Genomic DNA, 20,590 nt, shown 5'->3' with positions numbered 1-20,590 from the left:
AGTATTAACAATTTTTTTTGCATGTTTTGCCGTTTGATGATTTCTAAATTTTTGTAGCTATACTATCGTGAAAATAATGTTTTTCTATTTACTTTTACAGAAAACAATCCAAGATGTATGAAAAGCGAATTTCCACGAATGCAGTGAAAGTTTAATTGCAAAAACACTATTATGGAAGTTTTTTTCGTGAATCATCGGAAGTGTTCGAACACGTGTTCTGGCTTACTAAATTTACTAAAAATTTATCAGGAAACCTGTTAATACATTCATTAAAGGTCTGCTATCCCGTTTTTAACCGGATTACCGATAATTTGAAGAGATTCTTTATAAATTAGAAATACTCATTTTTTTCTGTGTGCGAGCAGCAACTTTGTTTAGCACATCGGCAGTTTTAAATGTTCTCAAAAAGAAACCTAAGCCTATTTTTTTACCAGAGGAAAATGAAGACGACACTGGCAGTAATGTTGATGATGAAAATGAAATCAATGACTTTTAAATTATCGGTGAAGCAGATCAGCCGGTGGAAATTTCGGATTTTTTGCATCCATTGATCCAAAAAGTAAGAATTATCGTTATACTGCATCGCAAATCGCCGACAAGCGACGATATTCTCCAAAAATATATGTATACAGGATCAATTTGGCAAAGACAATTGATGCTGGACGTAAATACTCGGTGAAACAACATATTGCAAACAAAACATTTTATCACGTTAAAACCTGCTTTAAAATCGTTGATTGATGTGTTTCGTCTGAAGCGGGTGAATTTGAATTTATTCATAATTTGGTGGAAACACGTGAACCTGTAAATAAATATATCAATAGAAACATTTTGTTTTTTTGACGCAACGAGTCTGTCAGCTGATACAACAATTTCTTTCATGGTTAAAAATTTGGGCAATGCTGGTGGTTTTGCTATTCAATTGAATTAGTCCCTTGATCGTTGAGTAAATGAACGTCGGACTCGAGTATCTTCTTTCAGTTTTTGCACAAAGGCAATCAAGATTATGCAGAAATGAATTTAGACCCAATGTTTAAATTTTGGGCGTTTGAACGAAACGACAATTGTTGAAAATAATAATAAGCCATGATTAGTAGCCTGAAATATCTATACAAATTGAAAATATCACCCGAGTAAAAATAAATGGCGCCGACGGGAATTAAACCCGCCCCGGAAAAAAATCGGCTTATGGGAGTCACTCGAATAACCGAAATTGAACTTGATTTTGACTAATTTAGGGCTGGGGAATCCGAATCTTATGTCATAGTTGATAAATAAAACATGGTTTCTATGTATCGCGTACAAAATTTCAAGACCCTATAACTCAGTTAATAGTGCCGACCCCCACCTAATTTTTTTTTTTTTTAAAGAAAGACAAACATTCCCAGGTTACGAATAACCCAACAATGTTTGAAAATCTCCTACTACCACCACAGAAAGCCGAAAATGTTGCTTGTGTTGTGATGGAGGACTAGACTAGGAGAGCCAGCCGAGGAATCGAACATGCGACGCTCGGATGAGACCCAAGCGCTATGCCCACTCAACCACTGACCGGTCGAATTCTTACAGATTCGGATTCCCCAGCCCTAAATTAGTCTAAATCAAGTTCAATTTCGGTTATTCGAGTGACTCCCATAAACCGAATTTTACCCATATGTACTTGTACTTCAGTCAATAATTACTGCTTATTATATTTTTTCACCCAGGATATTTCAGTCGAGTAATTAATGCTTATAATAATTTATTATCCTTTGTGCTATGAGTTTCTCCTGAGGAACGTGAACAAAAAATTACTATCTCTTAATTTTGTCAAAAAAATCGTCTATTTTTTAGGCTAAGTTGCAACAAATACTGTAAATATAATCACAGATTTCGGCTGGTTTGATTGGACTGGGATCCATTATTCTTTTTAGGTTTTCTAATGTACCTAACTTTATTTTTATGCATGTTGCACTGTAAAGTAATATTTTTTAAATTAAAATATTGTTCGTGTGATTTGCTTGTTTCTCCTTACTAATAAAAAATAACCATTGAGAATTAAAAATAATAAATATTAAATTATAAAAAATCTTATAAGTGAGCAAAAGAAATGAAAATGATATCATCACAAAATGATGGAACCTTAGACGCTTCAATATTATGGGGGTCGCATTTTAAGTCTCAAAATATTTGATTTATTATTTTATTATGTTTTTTTTACTTTTTTTGACTTTTACACTATTGAAATTTTGTTAATAATGTATTTTGCCTAATCTATGTATAATACCTAAAAAATATAAATAAATATTTGTTACATTATTATTATTACTCCTTATTTTTTAATAGTTTAAACATTTATTATCATATATCGATTCCGGAATTTAAAAATGCTCGCACCGTAATGCCGGTTCTGAAAAAAATTTCCGGGATTGAAAGCCTTAATAGGTGCCTTACTTTTTGAGACTTCCGATCATTTTGCTTACGATTATTATTTTGATTACGATCATTTGATTACGATAATTTGATTCTGATCATTTTGTATACGATTATTTTGCTTAAGATAATTTGATTATGATCATTTGATTACGATCATTAGATTACGATAATTTGATTACGATAATTTGACTACGATCATTTGATTACGATAATTTGACTACGATCATTTGATTTTGATCATTTTGTATACGATCATTTTGCTTACGATAATTTGATTACGATTATACCTATAACCAATTATACTAGTTTGGTGGTACCAAATATTTACATATAATTTCATACTTTTTGGTATAAATTTACAAAAATATATAAATAGAACACCTAAGCGTTATTTTTTCTTGATTTGTAGTAAACATTTACGACACTGTGATATGACTTATATGACTATGACTTCAACATTTCCGATGTCAGTTAACTTTTATGAAAATGACACCTCCTTTTCCAGAACGCTGCTAATTTAAGGCATCCATGTATAATGCATATTATAGGTACCTTTATGGCGTGACTGAAACGCGTTAAACTCGTTTCGCATTGTGATTTTCTTAGGTTCGTAATTTTCCCTATAACACCATTTTATTAGTTTGTGTGAAAGTTAGCAGTCAATAATTTTAGATCTATTTTCCTCTGGGAGGGTATTTGGGGATGACGAGGTGGCTAGAAGTGTAAGGGGGGAGGGAGAGGTGTTGAGGGAGAGAGACAGCAGCACAGCGCACATCTGTCGTTATGTGGGAAATGTCAGCTAGTTTATTTTGGAACACATTAAAAACTGATTCACCTAAATCATAAGCATGCAGGGCTCGTCAACACGCCTTGTGTATTTTCTATTTAGTTTTCCAATCTAGTTCGCATTTGTACGACTGGCTGGTTGGGTGGAAAATTAACTGATTTTACTGCATGAAGGGCGGAAAGAACTGAATAGCCAACTTCCCCTCTCCCTTCATCCTCACAACGTACCCCGATCGAGGATGCCATAGTCTCACTGGCTCCAGACGGTTGGAAGCAGTTGCAACGCTTTATCAATTCATAGTTTTATATTTAAAAAAACTCGATTAAAATGCGGGAATCAGAAAAAGGGCGTTATCACATATTATTCAAACTTAATTATTGATTATATTTGTCGTCCTCGCCCGACGAATAAGATGTTGTTGCCTCCCCCTCGTTCCGGTCTGTCAAACATCTCAAAAATAGATGAAAATTGGGAACACAGCAGGTACCTACCTACATTTTAATCCGTATGCACCTAAATCCGAGCTTTCCAATATTCCTGTTTCTAATCACAGTAGGTACTAAGATGAAATGAACCACCATCATCATTGATAATGCTGGATTCCTACCTTATCAATTTTATGGTCTATTTCAAAGAACGAAAGTTGATGTCCATTCAAATTTGGATTTATATAGCATAGAATACCTGTTCTCACTGATCTATTTCATAGATTCTATGAAATAGATCATAAAATAGAAAATTCTCGATTGGCAAGGACGAATTTAAACAACGAAACAATCTAGGCCTAGATTCATTCCCAAGAGTTACTCCCGTATCGTGTAGTTGTTGCTTGGTTAAATAACTAATTAATTATATACGTCGACCGCAGATTGCAGTTGAGAGACCCTGCCACAGGCCGCGGGGCCATAATGCGAGCCCGTGACATCTCTAGCTAAGGTGTTATGTCTTCCATTCGCACTTATGATTGAGTTCCCACTTCCCGGAGCCGAGGAAACGGTTAGCACTAAATAAAAAGATATGAAAATATTATAAATTGGGATGCCTTTAATGCCGAGCTAAATATTTTCTTGGCACGACTTCAGACACGATATTAAAAGTGGTTCTCTGGAATATTACACCGTTTTTGCTTTCAATCATAATAGTTTTGTGGGTTTCTATAAAAAAAAGTGTTTATAAACCTCCGGATCTCTAGTAAAAAATCACAAATGATACAAAGCAGGAAGTGCTTCCATGTAGGTTATTTATTTCTGTACACTGGTTTTATTTACCTATTTGCCAGGGTTCTCTCGCCCTCAAAAATAATGGACACCATATCCGGTGCAGTCACAGTCGTTGTGCGTATTCGTATAAAATATATGCAGTAGGTAGTCGAAAGGTTGCCAAATCTGTAGCTATCGATTTATATATAAAACTCCACACAGGAGGCCCTGAGGAAACTAATCCCCTGAGGGCCTATGTAAATTTTGAGATTGCTATGTGAAGGGTCTTTTTAGAAAAGGAAGTTCTGAGAAGGAAAAATGTACGAGGGGTGTGTGAGAATCAGGGGTTCAGTGTGTCCAGGAGTTACGGACGTATGAATTCATCCCTCCCACTGTGGTGCAAGGCGATGTTGCAAGAGAGGTCAAAAAGTCTCCCTCCCAACTTGTCTCTCTAGATCAGGCCTGCCACGTAGTCCGTGAACAGACGTATCCACCACCACCAAGACCCGGATAAACCTCACCCCATGATTATATTATATGTGTAAAAACCACCTAATACATAGTTGAAGAATGTCCACAATGTTCCTCGTGGACACATCTATAAAATGGTGGATGCTATCGAATGGTTAGTAACAATAATCTCAGCACCCCTTTTGTTTTCATCACCATAATTCAAGAAGAAGAAAAACACAACTACTATATTTCTTGGGAGAAAGTTCACCCCCTGGGTAAGTACCGTAAAAAACAAATCAAATGTCATCTTTGCGGGATACACACGCCAAGTTACGTAAAATAAGATAAAAAGACGGTAATTTACAGTTTGCCTAACTGCAGCAGATGTTATTCTGATTTTACGCGGACGTTTCCAACACGGCAGTCGTTTCACATTGCTGATGAATGAGTTTCGGTTCCAGCGATCCATGTTCCGCTCATTACGACCGACGCCGCGACCAATGGCAGATACTGGACCAGTGAGGGTGATTAATGTCCCTACTTCCTCCCACCGCGGTCTTCCCGGAAATCAAAAAACTTTTCCCTTTTCTATGGATTCCAGAGTTATTAGCTGGCGGGAATATTATTGTAATTTATTTCATGCGGCGGAATTTGTGAATTTTAATAAATTTCGTTGACGAATGAGAAGTTGTTTTTATTTATGAATCTAGGGCAGGAATCGATAGAAATATATTTAATATTAGAACTTAAATGACTTACTTTACTTTTATAAATCCGTCATGTGGCAAAAGTGCCTACCAGCTACATCTGGATTAATTCCATTGTAATCATTGACGATTTTGTAAATATATCTAGGGTTTTCCAATAAGAGGTGTTATTTTGATATTCAATCGAAAAAGATAAACGGTTTCGTTGCTTGTGTGGCACGTAGCGCCGTCTTGTTGAAAGTAAATGTTGTCCAGATCAATACCATCCAATTTCGGCTATAAAAAATCAGTAATCATCTCTCGATAGCGCAATCCATTCACCGTAACTGTTGCTCCAGCCTCATTTTCTAAAAAGTAAGGTCCAATGACTCCGTCGGACCATAAACCGCACAAAACAGTCACACGTTGAGGATAGAGAGGCTTTTCAACAATAACTCATGGGTTTTCCGAGCCCCAGATGAGACAATTTTGCTTGTTGACGAAGCCACCGAGGTGGAAATGGGCCTCATTTGCATTTGTTTCACTCAAGTGAATTTTAATGCGTTGTTGAAGCGTGTATCGTTCCATTTTTATTAATGGCGTAGTTTCTACTTGTCAAATGTCAAAAAATGACAGCTTCAAAAGTAACATCTACTGAAATCGCGGGCTATTCAAAATAACACCTCTTATTGGAAAACCCAGTATTAGAATTTAAATTTTGTTTTCGTGAATGAATTAATTAATTAATGACATCCTATCGTGCTTAAACTCGGCAGATACGACTCGTTGCCGATGACATTTTTGTTAATGTTTAATGTGAAACCGCACAAGAGTCCCCCAACTGCTACCAACCGCCTGGAGCCCGTGAGACTATGGCATCCCCAACTGGGGTATGTTCTGAGGCTCAAGAGTAGTGGGGAAGGGAAGGAGATGGGAAAGAGGAAGACGGCTAAAGCCATGTCAAGCAACGTTTCAATTCTGAATGGTGGTCTTACACCAGGGGGATACTGAGAGTATCTTCCACACTCGAGCGTGCCGCAAATATATCTTATTTTTAATCAGTAATTTGTGAAGTAACACATATTAATCAAATAAAATTTACTTGCGCACGCCGGGATTTGAACTCGCGACCTCCAGCTTGCTAGTCAAGAGCCTTACCCGATTATTGTGTCGGAAATTTGCTTAGTTGTTAGCGCGGTTGACTACAGTCCCTGGGGAGGAAGTTTCTATCCTCAGTGAAAGAAATAAAAAATTATACATTTTTAAACATCTCTAAATAAAAATAATTTGTTTTTAAGAGTTGATTTTTTTGGACTATTTTTCAAGTTCAAATATGATTTAAGATTTTCACTGCCAAAAGTATTTTTGCTATTTGTTTTTGGGGTGTTATGCCGTGTTGCGCTAACTCCTTATTTAGCCAACATTTCGGACAGCATTGCAGTGTCCATCATCAGGGCAGATGTGTTATCCATCTCCAGATTTCGGACAGCATTGCAGTGTCCATCATCAGGGCAGATGTGTTATCCATCTCCAGATTTCGGACAGCATTGCAGTGTCCATCATCAGGGCAGATGTGTTATCCATCTCCAGATTTCGGACAGCATTGCAGTGTCCATCATCAGGGCAGATGTGTTATCCATCTCCAGATTTCGGACAGCATTGCAGTGTCCATCATCAGGGCAGATGTGTTATCCATCTCCAGATTTCGGACAGCATTGCAGTGTCCATCATCAGGGCAGATGTGTTATCCATCTCCAGATTTCGGACAGCATTGCAGTGTCCATCATCAGGGCAGATGTGTTATCCATCTCCAGATTTCGGACAGCATTGCAGTGTCCATCATCAGGGCAGATGTGTTATCCATCTCCAGATTTCGGACAGCATTGCAGTGTCCATCATCAGGGCAGATGTGTTATCCATCTCCAGATTTCGGACAGCATTGCAGTGTCCATCATCAGGGCAGATGTGTTATCCATCTCCAGATTTCGGACAGCATTGCAGTGTCCATCATCAGGGCAGATGTGTTATCCATCTCCAGATTTCGGACAGCATTGCAGTGTCCATCATCAGGGCAGATGTGTTATCCATCTCCAGATTTCGGACAGCATTGCAGTGTCCATCATCAGGGCAGATGTGTTATCCATCTCCAGATTTCGGACAGCATTGCAGTGTCCATCATCAGGGCAGATGTGTTATCCATCTCCAGATTTCGGACAGCATTGCAGTGTCCATCATCAGGGCAGATGTGTTATCCATCTCCAGATTTCGGACAGCATTGCAGTGTCCATCATCAGGGCAGATGTGTTATCCATCTCCAGATTTCGGACAGCATTGCAGTGTCCATCATCAGGGCAGATGTGTTATCCATCTCCAGATTTCGGACAGCATTGCAGTGTCCATCATCAGGGCAGATGTGTTATCCATCTCCAGATAACACATCTGCCCTGATGATGGACACTGCAATGCTGTCCGAAACGTTGGCTAAAGAAAAAGTTAGCGCAACACGGCATAGCACCCCAAAAACAAATATATTTTCAAGTGGTTTCAATTTTTTTAAAATTCTTTCTCTAAACGTCTGTGGAAAAAATACACCACTGATAAATTTAATAAAATCTGAAGTTTTTTAACTTCTCTGTGCAGTTGGGGGCGTGCTACTGAAGATATGTGCTAGGTAGGTTACAATAAATTTTCTAAAATGGGTTTTTTTCCTATATTGGACTCTGCGGACCTTCATTACTACTGCCAAGAAGGTACTAGCAAATTTTCATGAATGCAAATTTATTTGGTATATTTTGGTACTATTTTATCGTTGCAGGTACTAAGTACAAGTACAAAACAAAGAAATGGAATACCCCTCAAGGGGTTAACCCTTGTTAGTTTCAGTACTAAAACCATGTCCTGACTCGCCAAATATTGATTCTGTCGACTTGGGAGTGGTCTCCGATTCAGCATGAATCAAAACGATACCTCACTCTACCTAGTTTGTAAACATGTATTTTACATAAATGCCTACTCAGCTATTGCTATTCCAAGTACAATTAATTTTGTGGGTAACAATAAACTCACTACTGACTATTATTATAGTACTCGTATATACTTTGACTTATGACAGGTCTTATACAAACCTAGTATAAAGTAGTTCAACTGTTACACTGATATATATTTATTTTGAATTGTGCATTATCTTACTGCACTTACATTAATAACTGCATCACTTGCAATTGTGTTTTTGTTTACACATTAGTTTACCCCCTTGTAATTCGATTATCACTGTATTGTTAAAGCCATTATATGGTGTTTGAATAGATAAATAAATAAATTCAACCCGTCCCCCTCCCCCTAGAGGCGTGTTCCGCCACTTTTATTGGACGTCCATGCAGATCTTCATTTATACTGCCAAGTTTACGCACAATGCTACGTTAAAAATGCACGAATTTTGTCAATTATCAAACCTTATTTTACCTGTAATAATTACCGGCTTGTTCCACTTCCCCGGTATAAACCAGTGGAATGCCGGTGGGATTCTGGAGAACATGCGAGCATTCTAATATTTACCTTTTTAGAATAAAAGGTTACAAATAACCTGACAATATTTCAATTATTCCTACTTCCCTCAGTATAAGCGGAAAAGGTGCTTGTGCACAGCCATAAAAGACTTAGCATAGAATTGAACTCGATGTATTTGTCCGAACAGCTACTAGCCGGTAGTTCCTCTGTTCGCTGTGTTCAGTCCATTGACATTTTATCTGTATGTTGAAACACAAAATATTTGAGTAGGGAACACAAACCAATCATGAAATAAAAGCCACAAATATAAAAGACAAGTATATTTCAATGTGATAAAAATAAAGAAGTGTACTGACTAGACAACTATGAATCCATCACCAGTGTAAGTGGCTTCAGTTGGTGTGTACGACCTTCAATAATACAAGATAATAACAACAAACTGAAGATTTAATAAACAAACAATAATACATAATATACACTGGCGTACGCACAACACAACACACAAACTGAACAGAAAAAACTACATTTCAGCAAACTAATTTTGGTACATATGTATACATATTCGGGAATAGATTCATTTGCACATTTAAAAAAGATGTTTTCAGACTTATGTGCAAGATTTGTCTGTTATCCTCTATTGTAGATATATATACTATCTTCTTATACAAGTGTCAAAAAATCCTGGTACAGCAATCAAAAGTGGTAGTCTGTAGCAAATGGAGAACACAAATAAATATGAGTATTTTTAATTTGAATCTTTCATTTTCTTCGGCAACTTTAAGGATAAGAAAGTATTTGAGTCAGATCTAAACTTCTGACTCATTTAAAAAAGACAATAAACAGATTCTAACAAATAAATTTACGACATCAGACTCAATTTGCTTGAAAACGCTCAAATTAAACAACTTATACCACAAAATCTACTCCAAATGTTATGTAGATTCATTAGATTTACGATTTTCCAGATACTATGTATAAACTAAAAAAAAAATATAAATGCAGAAATGTTATTTTTGGAATCTAAATTTTAAAAAGTAATGTTATTTAATAAAATCTTTATTTTATTGATTAAATAATGTACCACAATTATATACTGTGAATAAATAATTCAAAGGTTAATATTTTCCTATTCCCAAATAGTACACAAATCGAAATGACAAATAATTTTGGAAAAATGTCAGCCTCTTAATCTCTAAACTGTGTGAACAACTGTCTAAGGTTAAAATTTCTATAAAAATGGTGAACTCTAGATGAAGATATCATAATGTATTCCCTACGAACATGACGCAGGAACCTAGTGAACCTTCTGAGGCACATAGCACATGGCAGGGGGCACCTAAAACAACCATTGAAGAGGAAAATCCTCACGTTACTTCTTGTAATTCAATATTTATGCTCACATTGTCATTGTGTAGGTATGTTTGAAGCAGACACGGGTATGTTGTGGGGATTAAGGGGGTGGAAGGAGATGGGGAAGTAGCATTCAAATCTGGTCACCAAACACGGCTAAAGCCATTTCAAGCAATTTTTAGATTTCTAACGGTGTAATTTCATCAGGGCGATTCTGAGAGTATCCACACGTCATAGAAGATACGTGTTAAAGTAGGTATGTTTGAACTAGGTACATAGAAAAATGTTTATTTTTATTATACTTTATTTGTAACTAGCTAAGTGTGGTCAGGATTCACACAGAGATTTTAGAAAACATGTAGACAATGATCTTGATCTTGTTTTGAAGGTCAGGTGTGTAAATTTTCATCAACTTCAGAATAAAACTGTAGATTTGTATAATAAACAAAGCCAGGTCGCTTGCCACAGACACTCTTCTTTATATATAGAGAATTGGGTTGGTTGAAAGGAATAGGGGAGAGGAAGGAGACAGAATATTTAAGAAAGTTGGGCACATAACCCCACTTAGAGCCAGGACTAACAAATCATTTAACATAAAAATGAATTCAAAATTACAAATTTCAAGAAAACCATTCTTTTTGCATTGATTTTTTACGTAATCATTTTAGATGATTGAAAAATATTTAATAGCTAAGAAAACCAAATTATAATTAATAGCTAAGAACATTACTTATCTGCGCAGAGTCATGGTTACTTCTATGTTCGCTCTTCGGTGGTCAACTTCCGACTGATGTCATAGTATATTCAAACATTCTGAAACCCTCCCGCTGCCAAAAATAATGTCACTTGGTTTGATTGGTATGTTTCGTCGAAATGATAACCAGATTTCACATTAGGGCAAGTTTATCAATTTGAATATCAATGGTTGAATTGAATTTGTTTTATGCAGAATAAGTAACCTGAGAATTTTCCACCGCAATGTGGTCTATCGGGAGACTGTAACCAGTGCGATGCGATCAATACTGCTCGCTAATTCTAATCATTTAACATTAATGCCAGAAATTTATCATGAAAGGCACATTCAGCTAGAGTTAAATCAAAACCTCCTTCGATGTCCTCGAGCGGGACTCACAAAGGCAAATATAATATTACCAACGCCCTGGTAACAAGGAAGCATACCCTTCACTGTATGCTGTGCTGCATCTCTCATTCAGTTCAATTATTCTTGATAATATATATGCTTCACTGATCATTATATTATTGAGCTTCACTAAACATAATATTGTGGTGCTTCACTAATCATATTATAATGCTTCACCGTCATGTATTGTATGGTTGAGCTTCAAACAACATAATATTATGCTTTATCCGTCATACGTTTGAGCTTCAAACAACATAATATTATGTTTTATCCGTCATATGTTTGATCTTCAAACAACATAATATTATGCTTTATCCATCATATGTTTGACCTTCAAACAACATAATATTATGCTTTATGCGTCATAATATGTTTGAGCTTCAAAAAACATAATATTATGCTTCAGTAAACATAATATTATGTTTTATCGGTCATATGTTTGAGCTTCAAACTACATAATATTATGCTTTATCCATCATATGTTTGACCTTCAAACAACATAATATTATGCTTTATCTGTCATAATATGTTTGAGCTTCAAACAACATAATATTATGCTTTATCTGTCATAATATGTTTGAGCTTCAAACAACATAATATTATGCTTTATCTGTCATAATATGTTTGAGCTTCAAACAACATAATATTATGCTTTATCCGTCATTTGTTTGAGCTTCAAACAACATAATATTATGCTTCAGTAAACATAGGATGATTTTGCTTTATACATAATAACATGGTTGAGCTTCAAGCAACATAATATTATGCTTCATTCAATATTATCCGACGTTGAAGTAGTCAAAACAATATATGTAATAATAATATTAAGATGATTTGTATTACGCCATTTTAAGGAAAAATCACCTCAGGGGCGCTGTGCTCAATTATGCTTCACTAAACATAATATGATTATGCTTCATTAGTCATAATAATATATTACATATTGAGTTTCAAACATAATACATATTATGCTTCATTCATCATAATATTATTTTGCTTCACTCAATACAATATTATGCTTCATCCATCATAACGTGCTTGATTTCCTGTTTGGATGCTTTAAGTTATATTGTTTCGCTCTTCAATAATGAACTGAATTTAAATCGTAGAGAAATGCCACAATTATTATTAAAACTTAAACATTATTCTTACAAACTAATTCTCGTTATGTTACGTTAGTGCAAAGTTGAGGCGCCTACCAATCAACCATTATTTAAAATCTTGTTAATAATTACGTATGTATATATATTTTATAATGAATGTATTTATATAATTAACTCAATTTTACGATAGTAAAAATAATACAGAAACAATATAAATTAATATAATACATCTTCCAAGAGAATCACAGACTCTTAGTAGCGTTTTAATTCTGAAGAATCTCAAAACAAAACATAATAATCTGTATTACATTTTGTATCAAAATGAAACAATAATCTGTATTAGATTTTGTATCAAAACAAAACATAATAATCTGTATTAGATTTTGTATCAAAACAAAACATAATAATCTGTATTAGATTTTGTATCAAAACAAAACATAATAATCTGTATTAGAGTTTGTATCAAAAGGAAACATAATTTCCTGTATAATTTTTTTTTTATCAAAACAACAGAGTAATAAAAGAAATGCTCAACATTTCAGGTGGTCAAAATAGTAGTTAAAATTAAAATACTGCAATACAAGGTACATTGTTATTCTATAATACATGTTCTTAACCTATAAACATGAGAACTTATCAGGGTTTACGACACACTATCAATTTAATGCAGTTTTCAACAAATTACCAGTAGAAATAACCTGGCGTACCGAATCACGTGTCAAAATTACACGTTTCTAAATACTGATTATTTCATAGCTGATAAGAATACAATTAGGCTTTTATTTGCTCCGGAATAACTTCACTAAATATACTTCCCCTCGCCAAATCAAGGGTCACCAATTTTAGAACTTTTTTGAGAAAATATAACTTTTGAAAACAAAGCCAAAAAATAACCTTGTTTTTAATATTTTTGTACTAAGTTTTTTTTCTATCTACTGTTATTATATCCTTTGAAACACGGTGTTTTTTTATGAAAATATCATTATATTATATACCTTTTTATATAATATTCCAATTCAGAATTTTTTGAACAATCTAGATATGTCAAACTGCAAACATTCTACACAATCCTCAAAGAAATTTGTATACAAGAATTCTAGTAGAAGAATTATTAGAGAAATACATAAACGTAAAATATGAATTATTGAATAAATTAAAGAAAACGTCAACAGTATTGGTTGAGTTGAACAAAATTATAATAGAAATGCATACTATTAACAGGATTCGGTTACAGAAAGTAAATTTATTATGATCAGATTTATTTTTCACACAACTAATTATAATATTTCAACATTTGTATAAAACTTAAAAATTAAACTTCTTCGTCCATTTCACATTATTTAGAATTGCAAAACAAATCATAAAATGCATCTAAATTCAACCACAAAGGTCTTAACATCTCTACAAATAATAATACTTGTACGTACTGTCTATGATTAACGAAAGAAAGGGAAAGGTAAAAAGTGAATAAGGCAGTAATAATAAGAGAGAGTGAGAAAGAGAGACAACCGCAAGCACCTGTTGTGTTAGTAGGATCACAGAAGCATTTCGTTAATATACATAAATAAAGTTAATTAGCAAACAGATTAATTGACGTGTGTTCGTTATAAGCTTAGATTAGTGGCTATTGGCTATGAGCAAACTCGGGTAGGCCGTCACTATGTACAATCAATCCAGATGTACAGAACTATCATTAGGTTAGGTTATGTTAGGTTACTGTATACTGCAGAGCTACCCGCAACACTCACTCACTACACATAGGAACATAAAACTTCAAGTGTTATCCAAGACAAGTACAACGAACGCTTTACGCTAGGCTACGGAAAACACGCGCGTCTTCAAGTGTTCACAAAACAAACAAGAGTCGGACAGAATTAGACGCTAGCTTATTTCTTCAGTTGCTTGAGATATTTGTGCTAGTTAAGTGGCAACCAACAATAATATGCATTTCCTTTGATTGTGGAAACAATTGGAAACTAGCAATGCATAGCTCATATAGACTACTCCGAATTGAACTGTGCTAGCTTATGTCAAAGTTTAAAAAAGAGGCAAAAATCAGCTGCCTGAACATTTGACTTGAGTTAGAATAGTACGATTCAGAGCGGTCGATGTAACGGGTGTAGGGAAAAAACGTGCGTTGTCACTCAAAGTTTGTTAGAAGCACTTAGTGTATAAATAAATATAACTTCTATATAAGTGCAATAGCGCAAACTAATCACAAGTGTAAATTCTTTACAAAATAAATCTGTTTCATGTAATATCCTTCAGTCTAAAGAAAATTAGTTGTGTAATCCGCGAGTGATTTCAAAATTTGAATACACTCCAATGATGTACAAACTGGCAAAAAAACACTGCACTTGAAAATACATTTAGTTTGATCATGTAATTGCTAAGTCTTCCGTTATGATTGAACTCTAAAATAACTTAAGCCAGTTGTTAATGGTGAAAGCGACGGTTAATACTGAAGAACAAGTTAGCATAATATTCAATTGTAACAACGTAAGTTTATCCCTTGCATCCTTCATATATCATAAAATGCCAAATCGCTCTACACTTTCCAATCTTATTCGACAATCAACTTCCTATTCTAATCAATATTAATAGACAATGGTCATGTCTCCTTTGTGACAAGCTTGTTGGGAGAAGTTTCTTCTCGAGATACTGCGTGAATTATTTGGTATTAGTGGTTAGCAACGATGACGCATTGGAAGCAATGAGAATCACAACAGCTTCGTTAGTTTAGTTAGGCCTTCATACAAATCAAAGAAGATCAAATGATGAAGATGAGGAATTTATACAGAGAAACCAGAAATATCACTTCACCAAATTGTTTTGGAAATGCAAAAGTCTACCTCAAAAATATATACGGCAAATATTTTAACTACAAACATCCAATATTGGAGATTTCTCCGCAATGTCAAAAAATATTGCTCTCGAATCTTGACAACAATCAGTCGTTGAGTGAAGGAGTCGATGTCTGGGCGCCGCTAACGCAGGCGGGGACGCGTGTATCTAATTTCCTACACAAATTGCATCTATCACTAGTTGGCCGTACAAATTTCTCGTGTACCGCGTGTCTTATGGCAAAAATATATCCATTAAAGGCACAAATTAATACATATTCACAATGACAGCCGTCGTGTAGGAGAGTTCCGGCGCTTCCAGTGGCCCGGCCTGTGGGACCCGGCCTACGCGGCCCGGCCTATAAGACCCGGCGGGCTGATATGTCAAACTAATCCGCCACCCCAGATACTCGCTAACTCGGTGGAACACTTAAAAGTAAGTTATCTTTTTATGAAGGCAATAATGTGAATGGCAAAACACTCGGGGCTCGATGATCTACTTCGCTGGCACGTCGGGCGAGGTCCGCATATGTTTACACGCTCCATTATAAAAAAAAGGTTGCATTTTTTTTCATCGGAGATATGTCGTAATAAAAATATTGTTTGGAAAAAAATACAATTCCATCCGGTCTGAAGATCAGAGGGGGCTTCGGATGGGAATCAGACCTTGCGGGGCGCGGCCGTGCCGTTGGTGTTGGCGTACTTGGTGCCCCGGACCAGCACGGCACACGGCGCTGTACCGATGATGGTCTGGCTCTCCACGAATCCTGGGTTCAGGATGATGTTGGGCACGAGCTCCATCACGTCGTCCGCCTCCTCCCCGTCTGGTGCGAGCGAGGTAGCGTGCAGAGAAGAGGAAGATAGAAAACTCCAGTCAAACAGAGCCGTGCAGCAGACAAACAACACACCACACGCGCCACTCAGATGGCCTTATGCAAAAGTCTAGCAACTGATAGAGTGGATATGAATGCTTATATCATATGTAACAAGTTTAATTTTAGGGGGTATATCATTTCTTATCATGTCTCAACCAAATTTTAGCAACAAGTCCAAAATTCATTTAAAAAAACTAGTCCGTAATATTACCATATTATATATGGTATCTGAGGGTAAAGTGCACTAACTTTGGGAGGTGATTCTACATGATACTACAAGTAAAAAAAGATTACAAAACTTTTTTGAAATTCCAAAACTTTTAGGGGTACTTCTTAGGTAAAAAGGTAAAATTGGTCCGCCGTGTGCGGCCGGCATTAGTGTATTGCTTTGCTCTTTTTGAATTTAGTTTAAAACATACGATTTTGTAGCACATTACAAATGTCTATCGGTCTTATGTCATTGTTTACATGCGGTTTCCATGGATGGATGCAAGCTCCCAGCGAATTTATAGGGTAAGTTTGTACCTCACACACTCACATTTTTAATACGTATGCCTATCATGTAGAATTACATCTCGAAGTTAGTGCACTTTACACGCGGACACCCTGTATAATAGAAATTAAACGAAACAAAATGATAACCAGCAATAAAAATTATGTTAAAATGGACATTATAAATTTCTGCTTCGTCTGAGTTCAGTTAGTTACTTTTGCATAACACCATCCTAATGAGTGAATCATAATTTGTGACATGTTTAAATGTAATGGACATGTAGCGCCCTGTTCATATTGGCAATGAAAAAGCTCTCGACAAATTTTTCAAGCCAGTGGCAACAAGGATGAGTATAGGAGACACTTCTTTGAAGTTGACAGAGGCTAGAAAAAGATCCCGGAAGATTCCAAATATGAAGTGGGGCACGTGGATGAAATGAAACTGTTCCATGATAAATCAGCACAGTGACAAATCAGAATACTTTTGACCCGTTGACTGTGACTTTTGGGTTAAATTCGCCTAAAATATTTTCATCGATTTTTGTATGGAGGACACTGGTGTCCCATCCATAGTAGACAGGTTGAAAGGTTAAAAATGATTTAAAAAAAAAACTAGCCAAAAAACCAAACTTAACCTAGTTTCTTTTTTATCACTTATCAAGTGTTCTGATTTGTCAATGTATGATGTGTCAGGTTACCAAAATGGACATGTTCCCCAGTATCCCAGTGTAAGATGCTACCGATTAAGACCATCACATTAACAGTTTAATTCAAAAGAATTGATGACAAGCGTTCACTCCCCATTCCGTCCCAACATGTATTTTAATAAAATGTGTAATTTTACCAAAGTTACTCTAAACAACAGGCTGGTCACTGACGTAAAATTAGTATTGGATGTGATTTAAGAAATGACATGGCCAACAGAGTATTATGTTGTTTGACTTTTGGGGTATCGAGCTATGTTCCGCTACTTCTTCTACTTTCTCGATTCATCGTTTCGGATAGCCTTGCAGTGTTCATCACCAGAGCAGATGTGACCACATTTACACTGATTATGATCACAAGTGCAAAAATAGCTCAAAAGTCAAAGTTTAACATAAAATTATGCAGTACCATTGTAATCAGGTGCTGAAGAAATAAAATCCCCACTGACGATATACGTAATTAGTTGCTGAGGAAATAAAAATCCCCGCTGACAATAGATATAATACGTCGCAGAGGAAGAATTTTGTCAATCACGACATTGGACACGCTATTTATTATATCTTTCATCAGCGGCAAAGAAAAATTACCAAATTTATAAGAGAGCAGAAAAGAAAACAAATTCCTAAAAGAATTTGTGTTCGTTAATACATACTTAAGACTACAAAAAGCAAAACTACCCTATTTGTTAATATTAAAAATGGATGTAATGATCTAGCATTCCTATTTGTTACTTAGTAAGACTATTGTAGCGCTAGCATGCACCTTGTGGAGTTATATAGTAATGGTCACAATAGAAGCAGACTCTCCCAAATTCTGAACTCCCGATACATCATTTGTATTTTAAAGCAAGTGTTATCTGATTTTTGAGCAATTTGGATCTAATTTACTAATATAATATGGAAGTACCCATTTTAAAAATATTACAATTTAAATTTAACAGATAATATATATTTACTAGATGATTAAAAATTGCTTTTAAATTACTTATATGTAGGATCAAATTATGTGCTTTTAATAAATGATTCTACTAAAAATAGTATTTTTTTTTAAAATTGTGCCCTAAAAGTCACTATGTATTAATTAAAATTACATACTATGTAATTATTGAAATGGAAGATATTTAAAAACATTTTTTTGTTGTTATTTCTTATTATTATTATTATTAATAAAATATCTACTGACCTAAGATAATATCATAATAAAATGGTAACCATTTGAAAAAACGTGGTCTTTTTAGGTTAAGTAGGTACTTAAAAGTAATAATACTAATGATAAATATTTCTTTATAATTTGAATAAATTGTTATAATATATTATGTGATTTGTATTAGCAAAATTTAGAAAACTATCTTAGCGAGAATTAAAATATTTAATTTTTATATAAATATCTTGCACCTAGAATCTAATTAAAGATCATAAATGTGCAGATCCAATCTAGATATGCCTCAAAATTTAGGCAATCTGATACTATTATTATAGACTGTACAGTATAGGATTGTTGTAAACAGAAGTGGCGCCCTCTGTTATTTTAATAAACAACCGTTGAAGTTTTCAAACTGCGGCAGGTTAAATTTATTGCTTATTATCTGATTTCGATTTTAATACTGACGGAAATATAGTACTGGCTGAAAATATTTTCCATGTAGAAATGTCGTCTAACAGGTAAATAAATCAATATATATATCACAGTGTCATTGATTGGCCCCTTTAAATTACGACACAAAGGGGGAATATAGAAAATATCATCGAAAGAATAACATTATAGGTTTGCCAATAAAAGATCTGCTATGACTCGTCCATTTACTTTATTTTATTCCATTGATTTGAAATCTCTCGGGTTTATATTGCCACTCCAATATTGGACAATGCCGTATGGTGTATTAAATAACTAAATCTAAACCAAACTGTTAAAACGGATGCCCTTTGTACAAAAGAACTTTTTCTATGGAAAAAAAAGTTATTTTCCAGTCCTCGTAAAACACCCAATCAAAGTGAATTGTTTTCATATACATTTATGAAAATGATAACATCAGTGTACGCCCATGCAAAAACCATTTAAATTTAGACTGAATGGAAGATTTTTCGCCATTTCCACCAAACTCAAAATCATTAGAAAGATAATATAGTACTGAATAATAAATTTTAGCAGATAGTGAGTCTGACGAATCATAACATATCTTTCGGCCGAACCATGCACAATATACCGTGAGATTCTGCATCAAATGCTTCAAAGAATAATTGGTTATTAACACATATTGGAGGAGGTGTTATAATTGTATTGGTGTATTGTTGTGGTTGGTTCCTAAGAGAATGATGTCTCACCATGGCCGGAGCGGCACTCGCGGTACAGCAGCAGACACGTGCCCACCGTGAGCACGCAGAGCGTCCCCATTACGACCGCCACGGCTGCCACCCACACGCGCGTGTCAAACTCCTCAGCGCCCAGCAGCAGGTGGCGACGCAGTTCTGCAACACGCACATTCAAACACTACCTCTTCCAAGCAATCCCACTGGATATTACAGTATTCATGGGATCCAGTAGCCTTAAGAGAGCGCCGTTTATTTGGCGTTCACACTTTGACTCTGTGCAGAAACAGGCTGTCCGTTTGATAGGTTCCTCTACCTTAACAAATGAATTGCAATCTTTTGGGTACAGGCGCCAGGTGGGAACGCTACCGTTGTTCTACCGATACTTCAATGGAAGATGTTCTGAAGAACTAGCGTCATTGATCACTACGGCACCGGTGCATAGTTGGGAAACACGCTAAACGCTCGCCGAATATTTGCACACAGTAACATGAGAATGGGTTACTTTTACGACCTGTTCTTGAGTTCAACAGCTCGGCTCTATGTTTCCTCCCTCCTACAGCATGGCTTCTTCAAGACCCATGTTCACTCCTTCCTCTCCTCTAAAAGACACTCCATACAGCAGCCCCAAAGATGAAATTTGCCCTGAGGAAAACTATTTTCATCAGGGCCTCCTGTGTGGAGTTAACATAAAAATATGTAATAAAAAAAAACAGAAGGAAAAACAA

General features: G+C 35.4%; 1 protein-coding gene across 1 annotated transcript in view; it reads right to left on the bottom strand.

Moving 5' to 3' along the window:
- Nucleotides 1-9,368: 9,368 nt before the first annotated feature.
- LOC149420177 (protein turtle homolog B) overlaps nt 9,369-20,590 on the bottom strand; it is a 30,337-nt gene continuing 19,115 nt past the window's right edge. The window contains exons 6-7 of the mRNA XM_089636437.1: nt 19,878-20,021; nt 9,369-16,308 (exon numbers count right to left, since the gene is read on the bottom strand). Coding sequence (XP_089492563.1) covers nt 16,145-16,308; nt 19,878-20,021 — 308 coding nt within the window. The 3' untranslated portion in view covers nt 9,369-16,144. The remainder of the gene's footprint in view (nt 16,309-19,877; nt 20,022-20,590) is intronic.

The sequence above is a fragment of the Hesperophylax consimilis genome, chromosome 10 (assembly GCF_061612785.1).
Source record: "Hesperophylax consimilis isolate HC1 chromosome 10, BYU_Hcon_1.0, whole genome shotgun sequence".
Taxonomy (NCBI): Eukaryota; Metazoa; Arthropoda; class Insecta; order Trichoptera; family Limnephilidae; genus Hesperophylax; species Hesperophylax consimilis.
The sequence above is the reverse complement of the archived record's forward strand: the minus strand, read 5'-3'. Positions and strand labels throughout refer to the sequence as shown.